Below are 17,668 nucleotides of genomic sequence, written 5' to 3'. Positions count from 1 at the left end.
ACATCTCCCATGCAGAACTGTGATGAATAAAATGTAAATATGTTTGAAATTCACATTTTAGCAATTTCTTAACTGACCTTCCCTTTCTGAAAACCTTTTAAAATTCCCCAAAAATAGAATCTATAAAAGGCAAGTATCTCATAACTTTGCTGTATTTTCCTTTTTTTACATCCTCAACCCACCCGTTCCCTCCCTCCAAAAACGCCTGAAAATTGATCACAACTTTTTTTTTTTAGTTGCAGAACAGATCTACAGTTTTCATGGTTACCTAAATGGAAAAATCTGATTCAGTTTTAACTCTCCCCATTGAAGCTGCCAAGAAAAGGTGAGATCTGTCCCACACCAGATTTACAGTTTTTTTTCGATCGCTAAACCACAGTGGGCACAACTGGAGCGACATGTGCAAAACTGTAACTACACTATGCACAGCAGCAGTTCATATGGACCAAACTCTAGCTTGTTTTTCAATGCTTAAACACAATTTTCAAAACTCTACACCCTTATCTCATGGCTTAACCACAACCTGCACAACACTGTGGATTTCCAGCCCTTTGTTCAAATGCTAACACACTGCTGTCACAACTGTAGACCACACATTAAAAACAGAATAGATTTCAGCCTAGTGCAATTGTTTTAGACTTGTTAGTGAACATATATACAGTATATAGGGAAAGCTCAAAAATATTTTTTTGGGGGAAATGGACCAATGAAGACAGGTTGGAGTGAGAAGACTGGCAGTGAGAGTGTGGAGGAAGACCTAGAAGACATAGAGCTGTAATGTCTGATGAAATACAGTAAGGGCTACACTGATAGACCCTGTTGTGAATCATGGTCTCTCATTGAGAGAGGCAGGGTTGAGAGTGCAACCCAATCTGCAAAGATCTAAAGTTGCATCTGCAATACAAATTTTCCGTGGAAAAAAAACAGGTGAGAGTTGCATCCTTACAGTAAATGACAACATTACAGGAATTGATTTCTATATTACAATGGTAGAATATTTCTACAGATAAATACTGAATTTGGAAATGTGATCAATGAATATAAAATTAAAATATGTATCAATTGAAGCAAACTTCTGATTTCCATTTATTTTCGTTTAACTAAACTAGTATGTTGTAAAATGTACAACATTAAATAATACAATTTCATGTGAAAGAATTTCACTCTTTCCTCAAAGAAAATATGTAAGTTTTGTGAAGTAACTCAGGTTCTTCAAACTGTAAAGATTAAAAGTTTGTAATTTGTGTATTGGAGTTTAATGCTAGTGTTTATACTCTGAGTGTGTTCTGAGTGACAGTGTGTGTTATCTAAATGAGGACTGTTTATAGTGTTTGCTGCACTGAGCCTATTTTGCAGGTGAAATGAACTGTTCAGCTCCAGTGACTGTTAGTAGTGCAGACTGTAGATAGTTTTGCACATTGAGCTACAGTTGGGTTAGCAATCGAAAACAATTGTAATCTTAATGTTCTTTAGGGTAGCACATGAATAACCAACGGTGGATGAGACGTTTCTTACTCGACCCATGAGTTAAATTAAACCAGCAGAATTTTAGGATTTCTTTTCCCACTCTACATGTAAACAGTTTCAGTGCACATTCACTGTATAGGGGTGTCACGTAAAATATCAGGTGGACACAGTGAATTTTAGGATGAAGTAACATCAACGGAATAAAATAAAATCATCAAGGTGGGAAGTTGACTCAAACCAAACTCAGATTTATCATCTAATGCTACCAGTGTATTTAAGAGGGGGCTTGGGTACAGGTACATTCACAACGCTTAGCGCGGTCTTTTTCCATCGAGGATAATGAGAACTAAAGTGTAAGAATCAAACATAAATGTCTCAAACCCTATTTTTTTAAGGTTTATTTTTTTCAAGTTTTATTAAATTGTCACAAACAATGAATGCGCCATAATAATGCATTTTCTTTTAACAGGTTAACTTAAAAACATTTTATTTGTAAAGAGAGGGAGTCAGAGACCAGTTCAATTGCATAGCAATTTAATCCATGTCCAATAAGGACTCTTTCCCTGTCACAGGGAGAGGCCCTGTGGACACTCTCAATCAGCGTTTTGATCGACCAAGACAATATCAATAAAACTATTGATAAACGCTCACTATCTCTAATAGTGACCATATTCAACAGGCATCGTAGGGTCTTAAAAGAAGCCAGTCCTACACACCATGACTAAATGTCCACTGTACCTCCCCGTTCTAAACCACCAAATTACAGTAAATACAAGGGCAGTTTACTCAACAATCAAATCCAAGGTTTGTTTTGTGTCAAGTCGAAGGCTTCCAGGCTCATGTTGGGTAGGTGGTACAGAGAATCTTGTTGAAACGGAAAAAGAAAAAGAAAACATGAGAAACATGCATGGGGTAGGCTTTCCTAATGCCACATACTGAGTGTGCACACAGACAGGCACAAACGCAGATCTCTAGTGGGAGCCCTCCCAGCTCGTGCAGCACGCAACATTTGGTCCGGCCCACGGGGCATTTTTGGGTCAAAAGCAAAGCACTACACGAGGAGCGGGGGCTTCACGTGGAGATGCAGCCTATACAGACACCAGTCTCCATTTTAGGAGAGGGTTTCTACTACACATCACAATCTCTATCCACAGTTTGAAGTTCAGTCTCGGAATGTCAACAGCAGCACGTTTTGTCTCCCTGTGTCCTTTTCGTGTCCCTCTGTCCGTCACTGCAGGTCTCTGTCTTCGAGGTACCTGTACTCAAAGGTAAACCCCTCCTTCTTCCTCTGGCCCCATTTCTCATAGTCAAAGTAAATGTAAGTGCCCTGGAGGAATGGCAGAGTGAAAAGAACAACCATTTAATGGCTAAAACCACAAGTCCCTGTGCTAACTCAAATAGAACATGTGAAGTGGAAATAAACTGTGGTAAGTCTGCACCTGTTCAAACTCATCAGTGATAGTCTTGGGCTCCTCGTGCCTCTGGAACCACATCATGTACTTGGTGTGAAACCTCCAGGACTGTTTTTTCAGAGCCTTTGCCGATAGATACTGAGCCTTGGTTCCCTGGGAGAAGGAGGCCAAATAAACCGTGAGGCTTACAAGCAACACAGCACGTACATTATTGAGATACGAAGAGGTGAGGTAGACAGGGGGGGGTAAACTAGCAGTTGGGGAGTGCATATCTTAACTTTACCTCCAGGTAGTAGAAGATGAAAAAGAGAGTTTCTGTGGACAGCCTCTGGTAGAACTCTATTGAGTCAGAGTGGTGCGGTGGTATCTGGTGATGGAAGGGCAAGGTGGGACACGGATTCCTCATCAGGTATTGCCTTTAAGGACAGAAGCACAGACACATTTAAAAACTCAAAAGCAAAAACAATGTCAAATGTCCGTCATTACATCAAAAACCAAAACATCGAGTTAGGGGTTCACAATGCCTCGTTTCCACCGAGTAGAGCAGGTCGGATCGGAGCGGTTCGGTCCGGGTAGTTTGGCTTTTCATTTGCCAAAAGTTGGGTAGGGTACGGTTTAAGCGCACCTAACCGCTCTGGGCCGCTCCTAATTTCGGTACTCCTCCTTTGGGGTACCAGCCGCCTGAAAGGGTGCCGAAAAGGCGGAGCTACACATGCCGTCCGTTTATTGGTTGAAATAATAATTTCCGCCGTGTGTAGTCACCTCGGCAAGAGTGAAGAGAGACTTGTGTTTTGGCGAAAATGTGAGCGCAGCACTGTTTATTGTGTGGTGTTTTTCCTCGTCATTAAATTAATCAGTTGGTTACACTGTGTCCCACTGCTACGATGTCACGTAGCTGCCGCAGCCAGCACTGTTTGCTCACTGTCTCTATCAGTTGCACCGAGCCGTCTCTGTGCGTTTACGCTCACAACAACACAGGGGGAATAAATAAAGAAGCGGCTGGTTTGACCAAGCAAAAACGAGAGACCGCTGGCTGTACCACAGTTGTTCCACAGCCCGATAGTTTGACCCATATTCTGGCGGCGGCTATCGCAGTCCAGCCTAAACCCCGCCCTACCAGTAAGGGTAGGGTCAGCGGTGGAAACACCAGCGAGATTCTTAAAAGTGCGCTGTCCCGCTCTGAGCCGCTCCGACCCAACCCGCTCTACTCGGTGGAAACGAGGCATTTCGTTAAGAGTAAAGAAACCTAGCCTAACCTTTGCCCGATGAAAGAGTTTGTCAAGGGGTTGAAATCGTCCTCTATGTAATGGGACATCACCACAAAACTACTACGTCATCAGCAGCCTGATTAAAACCCAGCTTTTTATTTTTTAGGTGTTTTAACCTTAATTTGACAATTTGAAGTAGATGGGGAGAGACGGGATGACATGCAGTAAAGGACAACACAAGGGTTATGGTCATTTTTACATCTTTATTAACTAAAGAAAAAAAAATTTTTTGTCTTTCCTCCCATCTTCCATTTTTGCTGAAGATTCGTTAAGCTTTATCAGAGGCTTCTCATGGCCCTTTGGAGTGTGGGTCTGAAAACTCTCCATTTGGAGGGCCATCTAGCCCTACTCCTTAGCCGTAACCCCTGATGCCAGAGGGAATTGAGACCCCCCTACCCCTACATGGGAATGCAGAATTCGGGAGGGAAGAGCGATTTATTAATGTCAACAAATTCCACAAAAAGATCAAAACCAACTGTGGGTTAGTCTGTGGCTTTCAGACCCTAAGCCCATTCTTACCGAAAACATACAACTTTGTTGTTTTTTATCTTTAGGTTTCTGAACGATACTGAAAATATATATAGAATTTAGATTCCTCTTTTAAGTGGTTATAATAGATCATGTCACAAAGACTTTTAGATGTTAAGGAGCCACGATGGTATGACAGGGGTTGACACTAAGGTTTCAAATGCACTTGCCCATAGGGCAAGTACAGGTAATGTTTTACTTGCCTGAATGTTGTGTTCACTTTCCCAAAAAAAAACTAAAAAACTGTTAAACAATGATATATACAGTATAGGCTAATTAAATTATACATTTTAGCGAACCTTATCTCTTAAATGCAAACACTGCTTTCTGTCTCATCCTGACCACATACAACCAACAACAATTCATATAAGCCTATATATCATGACATCACACACTACACCAAGCGCTTGGTCCTACTGCAGCATCGTGAAAGGGCCTCTTTTTGCCATGCACCTGGCCTAGGGGCTCAGAAAACTCAGTCTAGCTCAGAGTCAAGCTGAATGTTAGCTTCCACAGAAACATTTTACTTATTTAAAACGGTCACATTGTGCCAAAAAGTGATCATGTGCCATAAAATGATTAAAGTCCAATACTGTAAGTAAGGAGGGGGATCATCAATTTCTATTCATTTTGATACCATTATAAAGACTCCACAATCCAAATCTTTATCGAATCTTTCTATTATTTTGTTTAAAGAGAACTGGTATTATTGCTTTAATTGCTTATAAGATGAGCAGAGCTCAGGATAGGACTTTAAGCAGGTCATAATTCCATATTTAGCTCTACTATTTAGTTTATATTGCTGGGAAAACAAGTTTTTTACCCAAACTGTAGACTATTATTCAAGCTTCCCGCGAAAAACTCAAATTTACATTTGAACACATCATGATGTCATTTTATTGACCTTTGTCTAATAATCATTTTACTGAGTCGACCTGAACACATCACATTTGAACCGTTTGCGATTTTTTTTAGCTAACTAGGTCTTATCCTGCAGATTTTAATATGGATTTAAAAACTATCCGATTTTTTAAATGTGGGACTTGCTACAGTCTCTCGTTTGTTGATCACCGCTGCATTGAATGAATGATGAGATGGTGCGGAGCCCGTCTACAGCGGCAGCGGCTTGGCAGTTTTTTTTTTTGGGAGACGGAGCGGGTTGGAGGAGTTTCTTCAAGACAGTCGAAGGTAGAACACTTTTACAGTCCATGATGCGGTCCAGTGATGGAATAATACGCTGAAGTAGGCCTAATTAGATGAAGATGACCCGACTCGATATATAAAATTATATAATGTGACCTAGCCTACTGGACTCCATAGCGGTATCGATAAGCTCTAACGTTATTGATTTCTGGGCTTTGAATATAGCGGAACCAGGTCCGTAGGATAGAGCCGGCTGTCGGAACGTAGACAGCGAAACTGTGCGCACACAGGCTGTGTGTGTGTGTGTGTGTGTGTGTGTGTGTGTGTGAGAGAGAGAGAGAGATCGAGTGCGAAAGAGCAACCGTGATGCTGCTGGCTGCCGCGCGCAGCTGCTCAATTGCGAATATAGCCGATCTATTTTGTGTGCGTTAGCTGGAAAAAAAAAATGTTTTGCAGACTGTAAAACACATGAATACATAGCCTAGACTACAGACAAACCCTTTAAAATCCACTTGCCCGTCCGGGCAACCAAGAAGCAATCTCAACTTGCCCAAACATTATTTTCAGTTGCCCCGGGCAACGGGCAATCGTTAGTGTCAACAACTGTATGAAGTAACACAAACAATTAAAATAATAAATGCTATCAAACAGATTTAAAGCCAAGAACAAGAAAAAAAGAGCATGAAGTTCACATCATCACTGGTCGTGATCAGTGTGGCGTCCTCACCTGATCCTCTCAGAGTCTGACGGGTGGGGCATGTGTGTCCACGCAGACTCCTGCATGGCCTGCTGGTACAGCTGGTCTTTGGGGAGAGGGGTGGGGCCAAGTGGACAGACCCCGAGCGAAGGGGGGATGCTGACTTCCGAGACAGACGGCTGCGGTGCGGCGGGCTTGCCGGGCGCTGCAGATGAACCCGAAAAGATGTCTGCAGGACAGTAGAGAGAGGGAAGGGCTGTGTCAGTGACGTGTTGCTTCTCTTTACTTCAAATGTAAATCTCCCACATTTTGTAAAATTGCAAGCTTATAATTTTTTCAGTAGTTTCATGTAGAAAAACTGTCTGACCGTTCCGACCTCTGTCTGTTAGGTGCAGGTTGGGAATCTCTCCATCCAGGCCCGATCCCAGCGCTGCTCTCTCCGCCATCGCCTTCAGAGAACTAAGAGGCTCGGGCGCCTGAGGTGAGAACGAGATGGAGGCAACATGAGAACAGGGCGGCTGATTGTTGGGAAGAGGGAGGAAAACCTGGGGCATTTGAGGGTGGAAGGGCAACGTATGGGAGCGTTAGAAACAGAAGACCATTGCAGAGAATAAATCATGAAAGTAAACTATAACAGCTGCTATACTGACCTACAACAGGAGAAAAAAATACAGTGAGAGATCCTTCCCCATTTTAAGCTTAACGTTTTGAAAAACTTCCTGCCCTTAAATTATGAACCCAAAGTCACAACTGCTAAAGTTGACCCTTTGTAGGTTATATTTAATATAAATGTGGCAGCCGGGGATATCATAATAATGCTATTTACAGCTGAGCACATAAAAGGTCTCTCGTCATGTACCAATCAAAAGTATTTCAAAACTTGTCAGCCTGGTCATTTGAAAAAATATCAATTTGGCTATATAGGTGATATTTTAGTTGACATGTCCCTCACCTTGAGGCTCTCAGAGGCCTGTGTGTAGGAGTGGGGCCCGTTGAGAAGACTCCCTCCTCCAGGTGTGCTGTCTGAGAACGAGGGGGACGGAGAGCTGGGGGGCAGGGTGATGGAGCTGATTAAGCTGGGACCATTGTCCATCCTGCACCAGTAGGGTGGGAACAACAGAAATTAACAATTATCACGTGAAGAAGAAATTAACAATTATCACGTGAAGAAGAAATTACAATTATCACGTGAAGAAGAAATTACAATTATCACGTGAAGAAGAAGTTCGGAGATCATGAAAACGACAAATAACTCACGGCTGACTGTTTGACGAACTGAGAGATGAGGGTTGGCTGCTATGTGACTGGCTCGGTGTGCTTAGAGCTGATTCTGTGGAGCTCTCTGCCACTACAGCACTGTAACCTGCGGGCAGGTGAGGGAGGAATTAAGAAAATGCTGACTTAAACAGACAAGTGAAGAGTCACACAAGTCCAAGGATAACAAGCTAACATACTTGTGCTTCCATTTTGCTTCAGTCCACTGGGTGGTCTAGCAGGAGCGGCGTTCACCACGCCCACATTTCCTACGTTGCCTCCCATCATGCCTACTACTCCAGGTGTAGTGCTGACAGAACTTGGGGGCAGGACCTGAGAGGCCCCGGGGGCTACATTTTGCCCAGGAACCAGACCCAGGATACTCCCGCTCAAAGAGCCGTGTGCCGGGCTCGAGCCTAGCAAACCGAGCCCCGTCACTGACCCGTTGGTGGTGACTCCACTGGAGCCAGACGTGGGGATAGAAGTGCTGCTCTCCACTGAAATGCTGGACTGGGTGGTGCTGCACAGGCCCAAGCCTCCCAATGCTGCCGCCTGGGCATAAGGGGCAGGCGTGGAGCCCGCAATGAGCTCTGCCATTGTGTTTAAAGGAGCCGAGTGGCCACTCAGGCCTAAACTGGACATTTGGTTGGCACTGCTGGTCCCCGTCATGCCAATTTTGCTCAATCCCAGGCTCAGCCCCAGCCCGAGTCCCAAACTGGATGTTGGGGTTGGCCCAGATGTGGGCTGAGGCTGAGAGATGGGAGTGGATGAAATGGATGTGCTGGGCGTTGGGAGAGAGAGGGCGGTGGAGGCTGGGAGGAGAGGGTGGCTGGGCGGGCTGGGTGTGTTGTTTGAAGGGAGCGAAGGTTTGGTCTGAGGCAGCTGCTGTTGGTTCAGGGGCTGAGGTTGTTGCAGTTGCTGTGCAGGTTGATGCTGATGTTGCTGCACCGCGCTGCTGAAGCTCCCTATAAGACTGCTGCATGCGGGAACCGCCGAAATGCCCCCTACCACGCTCGCCATGGACACGAGGGAGGAGGACGAGGAGGACCCCGAGGTGGTGGAGGAAGAGAAGGACGATAGCAAGGATGGGGTGCCGTTCTTCACAGGAGACTGAAAATGACAAACCACCAGAAAAAAAGCATTTTAGATAAAACTGTCCTGAAGGAAAACTACAGCCATACAAAGTGTATGAGGAGCTACGTTTACTGTGTAAACTTTTGAGGTGTATATATGCAGGTGATGGTACAAACTAAATTATCTTCTCCAAACCAATGGTACCACAGAGAAAGACCTTGTTTTTTTTCACCCTTCATCCACTGTAACTCTCCAGGACCAAGGGTGAAGAGCGCATCACAAGACAGTTCATCTCCTGGCAGAGATGAGTCTCTCTCACCTGACTAACTTCACTGTCCGTCGACCGTCCCCTCTTCTTATCGTCCTCCGAGTTCTCCTACAGGGGGAGAGACAATCCACTTTTGAAATGTTGATTCAGCAGTCAGTAATTATAACACAATGGGTGTTGTAGAAAAGTTAACTCAAAGGTAGTCTGGCTGACAGGATGTGGAAAGTGGGGATTCGGCTACCGAGGTACTATTGGCAATCTCCTTTCCTCCCTCTTGCACGCTGTAACCTACCATTTATGCTCCATTCAGAACGGGAGACAACAGAAAGTGCAAGCATGTGTTTGTTTAGCTTGCAGCGCCTATAGATTGCAGTATTATAGACTTTATATAAAAGAAATGTTGCTGCACACAGACAAGCACGTACACACTCTTCAGAATGATAGGTTATGCTGCACAGCTTCCCTTTAACAACCCCACCCAAGTTTTAATAATACAAAGACAAGTATTTAGTCACACTTACAGCAGTGCAAGTGGCCGGGGATGGAGGGATGGGTGAAGAGGAGGTGGTGGAAGTGGGAGTGCTGCTGGAGGGAAGATACATCTCATCTTCCCCCTGGCCCGACGGAGATGTCGCTACTAATGCTGCAGCTGCAAGAGCAAGACAGGACAGAGATAAGTGTCAAGTGTTGTCTAAAAGAACAAAAACACAGTTCAAGAGTCCCACAGTGATTTACTCACGAATGTCTTCCAGGTCTAAGTCGTCATACAGGAACTCGTTCTCCTCAAAGTCTGGGTCTTGGGAGGAGTCAATGTAGTATTCGACATCATCCTTGATCTTCTGGATTGAATCCACTGCTATCGAGTCATTGTCCAACATTCGTAATATGGTCTCCAACATGCGAATGTGGAATCGATGCCTTTCAATCAACCGCTTGAGCTCATCTATACGATCCTGCTTCTACGTGACAGGCAGGAGAAATGCGTGTGGTTGAGGACATTTCAGCCAAACTTTTAGCAGACTACTCTACACTGTATATAGGGACATACAATATCATTGTGCGTTTGTAAAAAAAAGATCCTTGCGAAGACATGAGACAGGACGACTTACATCTTTATCGCCCTTCTTCTTTCTCGTCTGAACCGAAAGAGATTCCACTTCACTTTCAAACTGATCCACCTGCATATTTAGTGTGTCTATCGTATTCTGCAGATGAAGAAGAGGTCAGAAAAAAAGAGTGTTGATGGATTTCATTAAAATGTCTAAAACTGATTGTATTTAAATTGCCTTACTTGAAAAACCTGTTTGTTTTTTGACCAATTTCTTAAAAAAATAAGAAGTTTTCATTCCTATATATTAAACTTTTTTATTCACTTTTGACACGAGGCAGAAAATGTTAAGAAAAGATTACATCAAATGTAACATGTATAGATAATAGCGGATGTATTACTGTTAGCCACGTTCCCGTTTCCTCCTTTTCCCTCTGAGCTGGGTCCACTTTCTGAGCAAGCCCCAAGCCTTCTTTAGAGTAGGCTTTTGTTTTTGTTTCCCGTTCCACCACCTTGAACCGCTCCATTTGCTAAAGAGAAGAAAATCACATGAACCTTGTTCAGTTTACTGCTTTGTAGAACTGAAGTCCAAACGTTACACTTTACAGAGACTATATAACCTGAAATAGGAAATGATGAAGAACCATACCGTCTCTATAAGTTTGCGGTTCTCGACTAGCTGCCTTTTGTCTTTGATCTCGTTTGATGCCACCCATGTTTTTATCTGGTCTCTCAATCGCTGGAAACAAAGAGAGATGGTAAAAATATTCAAATACCAATTATGAATTTCAAACATGCACACTGTTGATCAAGAGCGCCGATATAGGGCCGACATGAAAGGAAATGTTTTTGTCTTACCTGTAGTTTTTTAATTTCTTTCTTGAGGTCAGCCTCATATTTTTCCTTCTGGTTTGCATTGGCTGCATTGTGGAGCTAAAAATGTAAACACATTAATTATAATACAGGTTTTATCACATTCATTTGCAAGAATAAGAGTCTCAACAATGATCATGTCTTACTTTTTGCCAGATGTCTTCAAACTGTTCTACACCTTCAGCTACTTTTTTCAAACATCGGTCGATCTCACCTATGGGGAATAAAATATGTGGTCCAACATCACGGTACATAAACATGTGCAACACCAAGCAACGTATTCAAACAATAAAACAAACAAAAGAATAACATTGCAAGAGGAAAACTGAGTCTATATGTGCAGGATGCCAGGCTGTGCACGGTGTGAAGGATTCTGTGCAGCATTAGTTTCACCAACAGTCTTACCTTGAAGTTTTCTTTTGTCAGCCATGGCTCTGACTACGACAATGTCCACATTCCGTCTGTCACAAAGTTAGCTTATGTACAGAGAACAAAGCGTGCATCAACACATCATTCAAACCCAACACAAGTCCATTCAACAGAGCAATCAGCACATCGGTTTTCCTAAGAATAGAGTTGGCGTTAACTCCAGTGAACGTTAGCTGCACAAATAACGTGATCCCTTCAATTTTAAGACACTTAAAAACAGCACCTGTGTATGGGCTTTCCCCTCCTGTGATTATTTATCTAGTGCATCTAATGTTGATGTTACCAATGTGACTGACATGGTTGTCAGCTAAAATTAGCCACCTAGCCTGCTAACGTTAATAGTAGCCAGTTTGTTAGCTCATCTACCTCACACGGTAACAAACCGGACAGTTTCAAAACATGTTGATGGATATATGTCACATTCATGCATCATTAGCTTGGGGTCCAGTATAGCTTTTATATGGTGGGTTTGCGTTGTGAAAGGCACAATATATAAGAATCCGTTCTTATCGATAACCTGCAAGCTAATATGGCTAACTGTCTGGCTAGCTAATGCATAAAATGCTAGCTAGCAGCTTAGCTAGCCGAAATTTAGGAAAAAGGGAAACTGGGTCAACCCGAACATCTAGATTTATACTTGTTTAGACATTTACCTAGGATATGGGCTTTCGTTTGTCTTTTTTTCAAATACAGCCAAAACTAATTCCAGAAAGTCTTCTTTACTTCCAAATTGTGTATTCTTTTCGACAAGCTCGCTCAATGTAATGTAGCTGAAGATGGACGGAGGCTGCTTAGATCCCACCCCCGCCTCTGGGCCCCGCCCTAAACCCAAATTACCAGTTCTGATTGGAAGGAGCTCACGTCTGTCACCGTGCGACATCCGCTTGAATGGAGTCCAACCATTGGCTGAGAGTGTCAGATGATGGTTATGATCGACAATAAACCAAAAATTGCATCCAAAATCACACATATTTCTTTTCTGAAACAATGCTATTCATTTCACAGACTATTGAGGTAGAAAGATATTGATTTCCTCGTTCATTCATGGTGACAAGAAACTTTAAAAAATTGATCTCCATGACAACCGAGCATCCTCTCAGGAAGAGTGACATGATTCATGACCTTGAGTAAGGATTTTTCTTTGTGTCAAATTAAGGAAACTATTAAAAGGACACAACTAGCTTTTTAATTATGCCCAAAACCGAAACATTTTTGAATCACACTCGCACATCGTTTCTAAACTTATTAAAGTTAAAAACATGAATTTAAAATCAAATAATAAAACATTTCATAATATAGCCTAAGACATAAAAATACTTTACTTATCATGACTCTCTGAAATTTAATCATGAACCATTAAATCTTTGATAATATCCATGAATGTATTGTGAAAGCCATGAATACCACATATTGGTATCTGGATTGCCAGATATTTCCCATCCCGATTTTTCATGACAGTGTGCACAGTTTGCCACTGGCCATTATTTGTCTTCATCAACTTTTAGTAGAAAATAAGATAATATACAACAAAAATAATTCATACATGTACAAGGTTTCATTTTACCTTACATGAATTCAATCTGTTCACAACGTTCAAGTTCAAACAGTGCAAAACTTTGGCTGAACACAGGCAGTGTATCCGCTGAACAGGTAAAGGAACCAGATGCTCCTTTATCATCATTTAATCCACAGAAGTTCAAAGATCAGTGAGACAGAGAGGTCGGGCTGGGCATTTCTCCATACTGCGTGTCTGCCAACACTGACATGTCTGTTTCAGTCTGAGGAAAGAAGCAGAAACTCAATAAAAAAATAAATAAAGAGTTCTGCACTGTCAGAAGTATAAATGCTTACAATAATGACATCGTTATTAACCCAATCAAGCATCAACAACTACACTCACGGCCGCACATTGTGAGGATTGATGTCTTAATATACACTTATATAGATAACAGCAGAACTCTTCCCCTACCTGTTGGTCTTTATCCTTTTCTGGACGTGGAATCCGGTGCCTCTTCTTCTTTGGTCCAGCAGTGTGATGTAACGCTCCAGACAAAGTGGGACCAGACACACCATTGAGCCGTTCATCCTCCACTCCAGAAGCAGGATCTAAATGAGCTCCAGACTCATCCTGAAAACAGAACAGGTGAGAAATTGAAAATGTAAATTTTTTAAAATTATTATTATAGAACTAATCAGCAGACATGATGGGAAATGAACTATGTTCGTATTGGATTTCGATCATCTGAACTCTGAGGGTGTATTCACACATGCCGTGTTTAGTTCGGTTGAAACGAACTCAGATGCACTTCTGCCTTCGGTGCGCATCTTTCAGGCAGGTGTGAATACAGCAATCGCACTCGGGGGCGGACCAAACAAACGCTCCGAGACCCAGCTGAAGAGGTAGTCTCGGTGCGTTTCCAAACGCACTCTGCTGCAGTTCGTTTGTGGTGTGAATTTGTCCGCACTCGATCCGACCCAAATGCAGGAGGCACTGTGCCTTTTCTTTCTTTTCTTTTTTAATAAATAGCCGTCAGCTTCACATTATGGGAAAGTGTTGTTGTCGCCATTGTTAGGACGATAAGTTGTGGTTTGACCGGGAGCCCAGAACAATATATTACATTTGATCGAGAGGACACGTAAACATGCTGAATGTGTTCAGCGACCAGATGAAGGAGAGAGGAGCGTCTCTCGCACAGTGCCAACAGGTTCACGCTGCGCAAGAAGTGTGTGTTTTTATTTTGCTTCCCATGTACGGGACCGTCAATACTATCCCCGTGTCAGTTTGGAGCTGAACTGCGCCGACCCAGCTGATACACAGCTTAATCAGCTGAGTGTCAGTTTGAGCCTATTCTTCTCATGTGACGCGCGTCCAGCACCAACAATACAGTAAAAATTATGTTTCACATTGTAGGCTACAAGCCACATAACGTGGCATTGACATAGGGCTACATATTATAACCATATGAAACAACAATAATTTGATGTTTTTCCTCTTTATTTATAGGTTAGATGTAGGCCATTTTATTATTTTTAACCCCATATTATATCAATGATATATATTTCGCAGTTTTAACTTCGTGCTTCCTGTTTCTCTCCACCCCAGAATGTCTGTCCAATGAATTAATGACCTCAGATCACATGTGGTTTTGCTTCGTAATGCTGGTTCACTTGCAAAAGGGGCAATATGAAAGTGGACCACACCAAACAAAAAAAATCAAAACTCTATTTGGTCTGGACCAAAGCAAGTGAACTAGCGGACTTTCCCAGTGTGAATACACCCTGAAACTTTCATCTGAGAGAATATGCAAATTTTTAGTTTTGGGTTTTTCTCTGAATGTTACCAACCTCTGCCGGCTCCATAATATTTTTTTCATACAGCCCTGTAATAGCCCTGTAAGAGCTTGAAATGTAAGGAAACCTCAAAATGTATATTTTTTTTAATGAATAAAACCAAACTGTAATAACTGGTCGATAAAGTAAGAAAGCCCGAAACGTAATAACTTTTTGTAACAAATTATAATAATGTAACAACATTTCATTTTGGGTCAATTATTACATTATGGAGCAAGCAAAATATATTTCACCTAATAGTTTAATTATTGAGAGCATGAATAATTTATGAATTTAAGTGCTTCAAGGTGGCTTGTGTAGTAGCCCCCCATCAACTAAAGCAAGTCTAGTCTTGTTGCTCTTATACTGTAAAACAGTCCTGTATTGAAAGACATTTCATATTTTAGTTTATATTGTGATCACATGGTTAATTTTCCGTATATTGCCCCTTGAAAGGTTAACCCATCTATGGTCAACTGCTGTAGTAAAACAAATTAATATCCTATTATCTGGCCTAAATGTAGTGTTTTAGTTAAGCCCTACCCACTGGATCCAACAGGTGCTTCGGGGTTAGATCAGAATATGGAACTGATAGCAGAGACTGAAATCAAATGCATACCCTTTGACATACCACTGTATTGTTTTCTACTTTTTAATTGCATCGCATAGCACCAACTGTCCATGTCATTCTCACCTCTAGAAGTATAGTGAGCTGGGCGTTTCTGTAGTCGTCCCCATGACCATCTAAAGTCTTCATGAGAAACCTGTGAGATCAAAATCAACTTCAGATGGAACAATCAAGTTGGAAACCTCTGAGAAAATGTCAAGTCAAAATTAGATAACCTTCATGGGGGTTTCATACCGTCTCTCCTTCTTTAGGCGCCGTGTAATTATTTGTACTTGGTGAAGGCGACCGAGAATCTTCTGATTCACCTGAAAAACACAAGTTTGGAGGGGATTTTTTTTTGGGGGGGGGGGGGGGGGTTGATTACAGATGCACCATTAAACTTGGCTGGGCTTTGAAAAGTAAATATGGTATTTGATTGTTGAATTTGTAGGAATTTGTTTTAGTCTTAAAATAGCAATTTAGAAAAGCATCATATTCTGTATCATAATAAACTAATAAACATATTACGAAAGGCTTGCAGTCCCTACAATAATATCAGATGTTATGAATGGAAATAGATCAGGAAGTTGTGTTATTTTGAAAAAGTTATACAAGACATCAGAAACTAAACAACAATTAATGTTTCACAAGACACACAAACAGGAAGTGTGCACCAAATAACACATGTATGCTTGCACACACACACCTGTTCAATCTCTTTGCATCTCCTGTTCAGAGCCAGATATTTTCTCTTATCGAGGGCTCTTCTCTCCTCGTCCTCCTGCTCTGTATTCTCCAGCAGCTCGTTGCCTCCCGGGCCGAGCTCCACCTGCAGAAAAAAACTTCCTGTTCCTGTTTTGTCTTTGGTTGTTCTGTGTCATTCCGTGTTTTAGACGAAGCAGCTGGCACAATTTGGGTTGCTGAATAGATAACAATAAAGTTGTTTCTTTATATTGAAGTGATATTATTATAGACTGATGCCATTGCGTACTTTTAACTTTAAAATCGAACTGTGTCATTAATGGATATAATACAAGTCAGAAATGACCTGCAACCCCTTTCTCCACTCACTAAGCTACATCAAATATTTGTTAACAAGAATCTCTCTTAACTCTAATAATTGGCCAAATTCAGGGATTCATTTATCACAATTATGGCATAGTTAGATGGAATCAAGGACATATACGGTATGTAACTTATATTTTCACTGCTAATATCAGTGACTTGGTTCAATCAGTATAAACACAACTTTGACTCTATTAGCACACAGGCTAGGTGTTCCCACTTACAGCAATATTACTAAAACCATGTCCATGATCATGATCAATTAACGTTACCTCTCCTGGTCCCAGCTCCACACCACCAGGCTCCAACTCTGCTTCCAGGATGTGTCCTCCAAACAGGGGAGGCAGAGCCAGACCTGAGAAATCCTCCATCATCTATAAAAGAGACATTTTAAGTTATTAGAAAAATGCTTTTGTAAAACAATTAAGCACAAACAGTCTTTTTAATTCACAAGTAATATGTCATGCCAACAGTGCCTTAGTTAGCTTCTGATTCAGCAGTCAAGAGGGAAACCACCACCGTTCTGTGCGACCAATATGTTTTTTTCGCCTCAGTTGGACTAGATTCTCGCAGAAAGTTTAAATATTTGATAAAACAGATTTCAGATTTCTGAAACCTTTATTCCATGTGTGTGAATTCAACAAAGGGAGATTTCACAGATTTGTAGGCTACTTCTACAACACATTCGGCATGGTCCTGATCAACAATCCCGAACTAGCTTTTAATTATTGAAAATGCTAACAATGGCGATTGTACAGCTTTTTTCACATTTAAACCAATTGGACCTGGTCCAGATTGAAAAACCAGTGTGAACCTGTACAACCACTGATTATAATGACTTTGATGAGATTTCACGAGTAAAAGCCCCATTGGTTAAAAAAGCTAAATACTTATTTTGAATGTGGTTGTTTTTAATAGGTAAATTAGAGTAATGCTGTAAATCTTCCTTATACAACGAAAAACGCACTGTATAACATGCTAATACATGTAGGCCTACCCAGTAGGCTACTTACATTTATGAATGACAACTCCAAAAAAGGCTGGTTTCCGCTCAGCAGCAGCTGTGTGTCCTTCGGCTTCAAACAAAGCGTCAAAACCATTTAATATAATTACATTTTATAAACTGTTTACTACCATTATAATTCACTGAAATCAAACTTTAAGCATGAGCAGCTCCCTTTTCACGCTCTTGTCTCTTGTCCACA

General features: G+C 41.7%; 2 protein-coding genes across 6 annotated transcripts; both read right to left on the bottom strand.

Annotated features, from left to right (window-relative positions):
• Positions 1-1,461: 1,461 nt before the first annotated feature.
• On the bottom strand, positions 1,462-12,254 carry cnot3a (CCR4-NOT transcription complex, subunit 3a). Of its 5 annotated transcripts, none has more exons than XM_080039967.1 (18): positions 12,115-12,254; positions 11,438-11,508; positions 11,179-11,246; positions 11,018-11,092; positions 10,809-10,898; positions 10,561-10,689; positions 10,221-10,316; positions 9,851-10,070; positions 9,633-9,760; positions 9,163-9,219; positions 7,970-8,879; positions 7,773-7,878; positions 7,468-7,609; positions 6,883-7,060; positions 6,546-6,744; positions 3,163-3,295; positions 2,907-3,032; positions 1,462-2,794 (listed from the first exon to the last, which is right to left on the bottom strand). In XM_080039967.1, the coding sequence occupies exons 2-18, from the start codon at positions 11,460-11,462 to the stop codon at positions 2,696-2,698; spliced, it is 2,781 nt and encodes a 926-aa protein (XP_079896093.1). In that variant the 5' UTR covers positions 11,463-11,508; positions 12,115-12,254; the 3' UTR covers positions 1,462-2,695. The 5 variants fall into 5 exon arrangements, with proteins under 5 accessions (XP_079896093.1, XP_079896095.1, XP_079896096.1 ...); XM_080039969.1 differs by having other exon boundaries at positions 6,883-6,991; XM_080039970.1 differs by having other exon boundaries at positions 6,892-6,991.
• A 431-nt stretch (positions 12,255-12,685) lies between these two features.
• On the bottom strand, positions 12,686-17,661 carry tfpt (TCF3 (E2A) fusion partner). Its single transcript, XM_080040050.1, has 7 exons — positions 17,477-17,661; positions 16,736-16,837; positions 16,105-16,227; positions 15,654-15,724; positions 15,486-15,555; positions 13,431-13,589; positions 12,686-13,239 (listed from the first exon to the last, which is right to left on the bottom strand). The coding sequence occupies exons 1-7, from the start codon at positions 17,561-17,563 to the stop codon at positions 13,165-13,167; spliced, it is 687 nt and encodes a 228-aa protein (XP_079896176.1). The 5' UTR covers positions 17,564-17,661; the 3' UTR covers positions 12,686-13,164.
• Between the last annotated feature and the right edge of the window lie 7 nt (positions 17,662-17,668).

This window comes from Ammodytes marinus (genome assembly GCF_949987685.1).
Source record: "Ammodytes marinus genome assembly, chromosome: 13".
NCBI classification, from domain to species: Eukaryota; Metazoa; Chordata; class Actinopteri; order Uranoscopiformes; family Ammodytidae; genus Ammodytes; species Ammodytes marinus.
Note: the sequence above shows the minus strand (reverse complement) of the source record. Positions and strands in the feature narration are given on the sequence as shown.

Bases quoted from the DNA above. Each gene is read 5' to 3' on its own strand.
- cnot3a (XM_080039967.1), bottom strand. From the start codon at position 11,462: ATGGCTGACAAAAGAAAACTTCAAG. The intron at 10,071-10,220 runs GTAAGTCGTCCT...CCTGTCACGTAG, and splicing joins AGAAGAAGGGCGATAAAGAT to AAGCAGGATCGTATAGATGA. The intron at 2,795-2,906 runs GTGCAGACTTAC...CCATTCCTCCAG, and splicing joins TCACTGATGAGTTTGAACAG to GGCACTTACATTTACTTTGA.
- tfpt (XM_080040050.1), bottom strand. From the start codon at position 17,563: ATGGTTTTGACGCTTTGTTTGAAGCCGAAGGACACACAGCTGCTGCTG. The intron at 15,725-16,104 runs GTGTGTGTGTGC...TGTGTTTTTCAG, and splicing joins GATGCAAAGAGATTGAACAG to GTGAATCAGAAGATTCTCGG. The intron at 13,590-15,485 runs GTGAGAATGACA...TTCTGTTTTCAG, and splicing joins AGCTCACTATACTTCTAGAG to GATGAGTCTGGAGCTCATTT.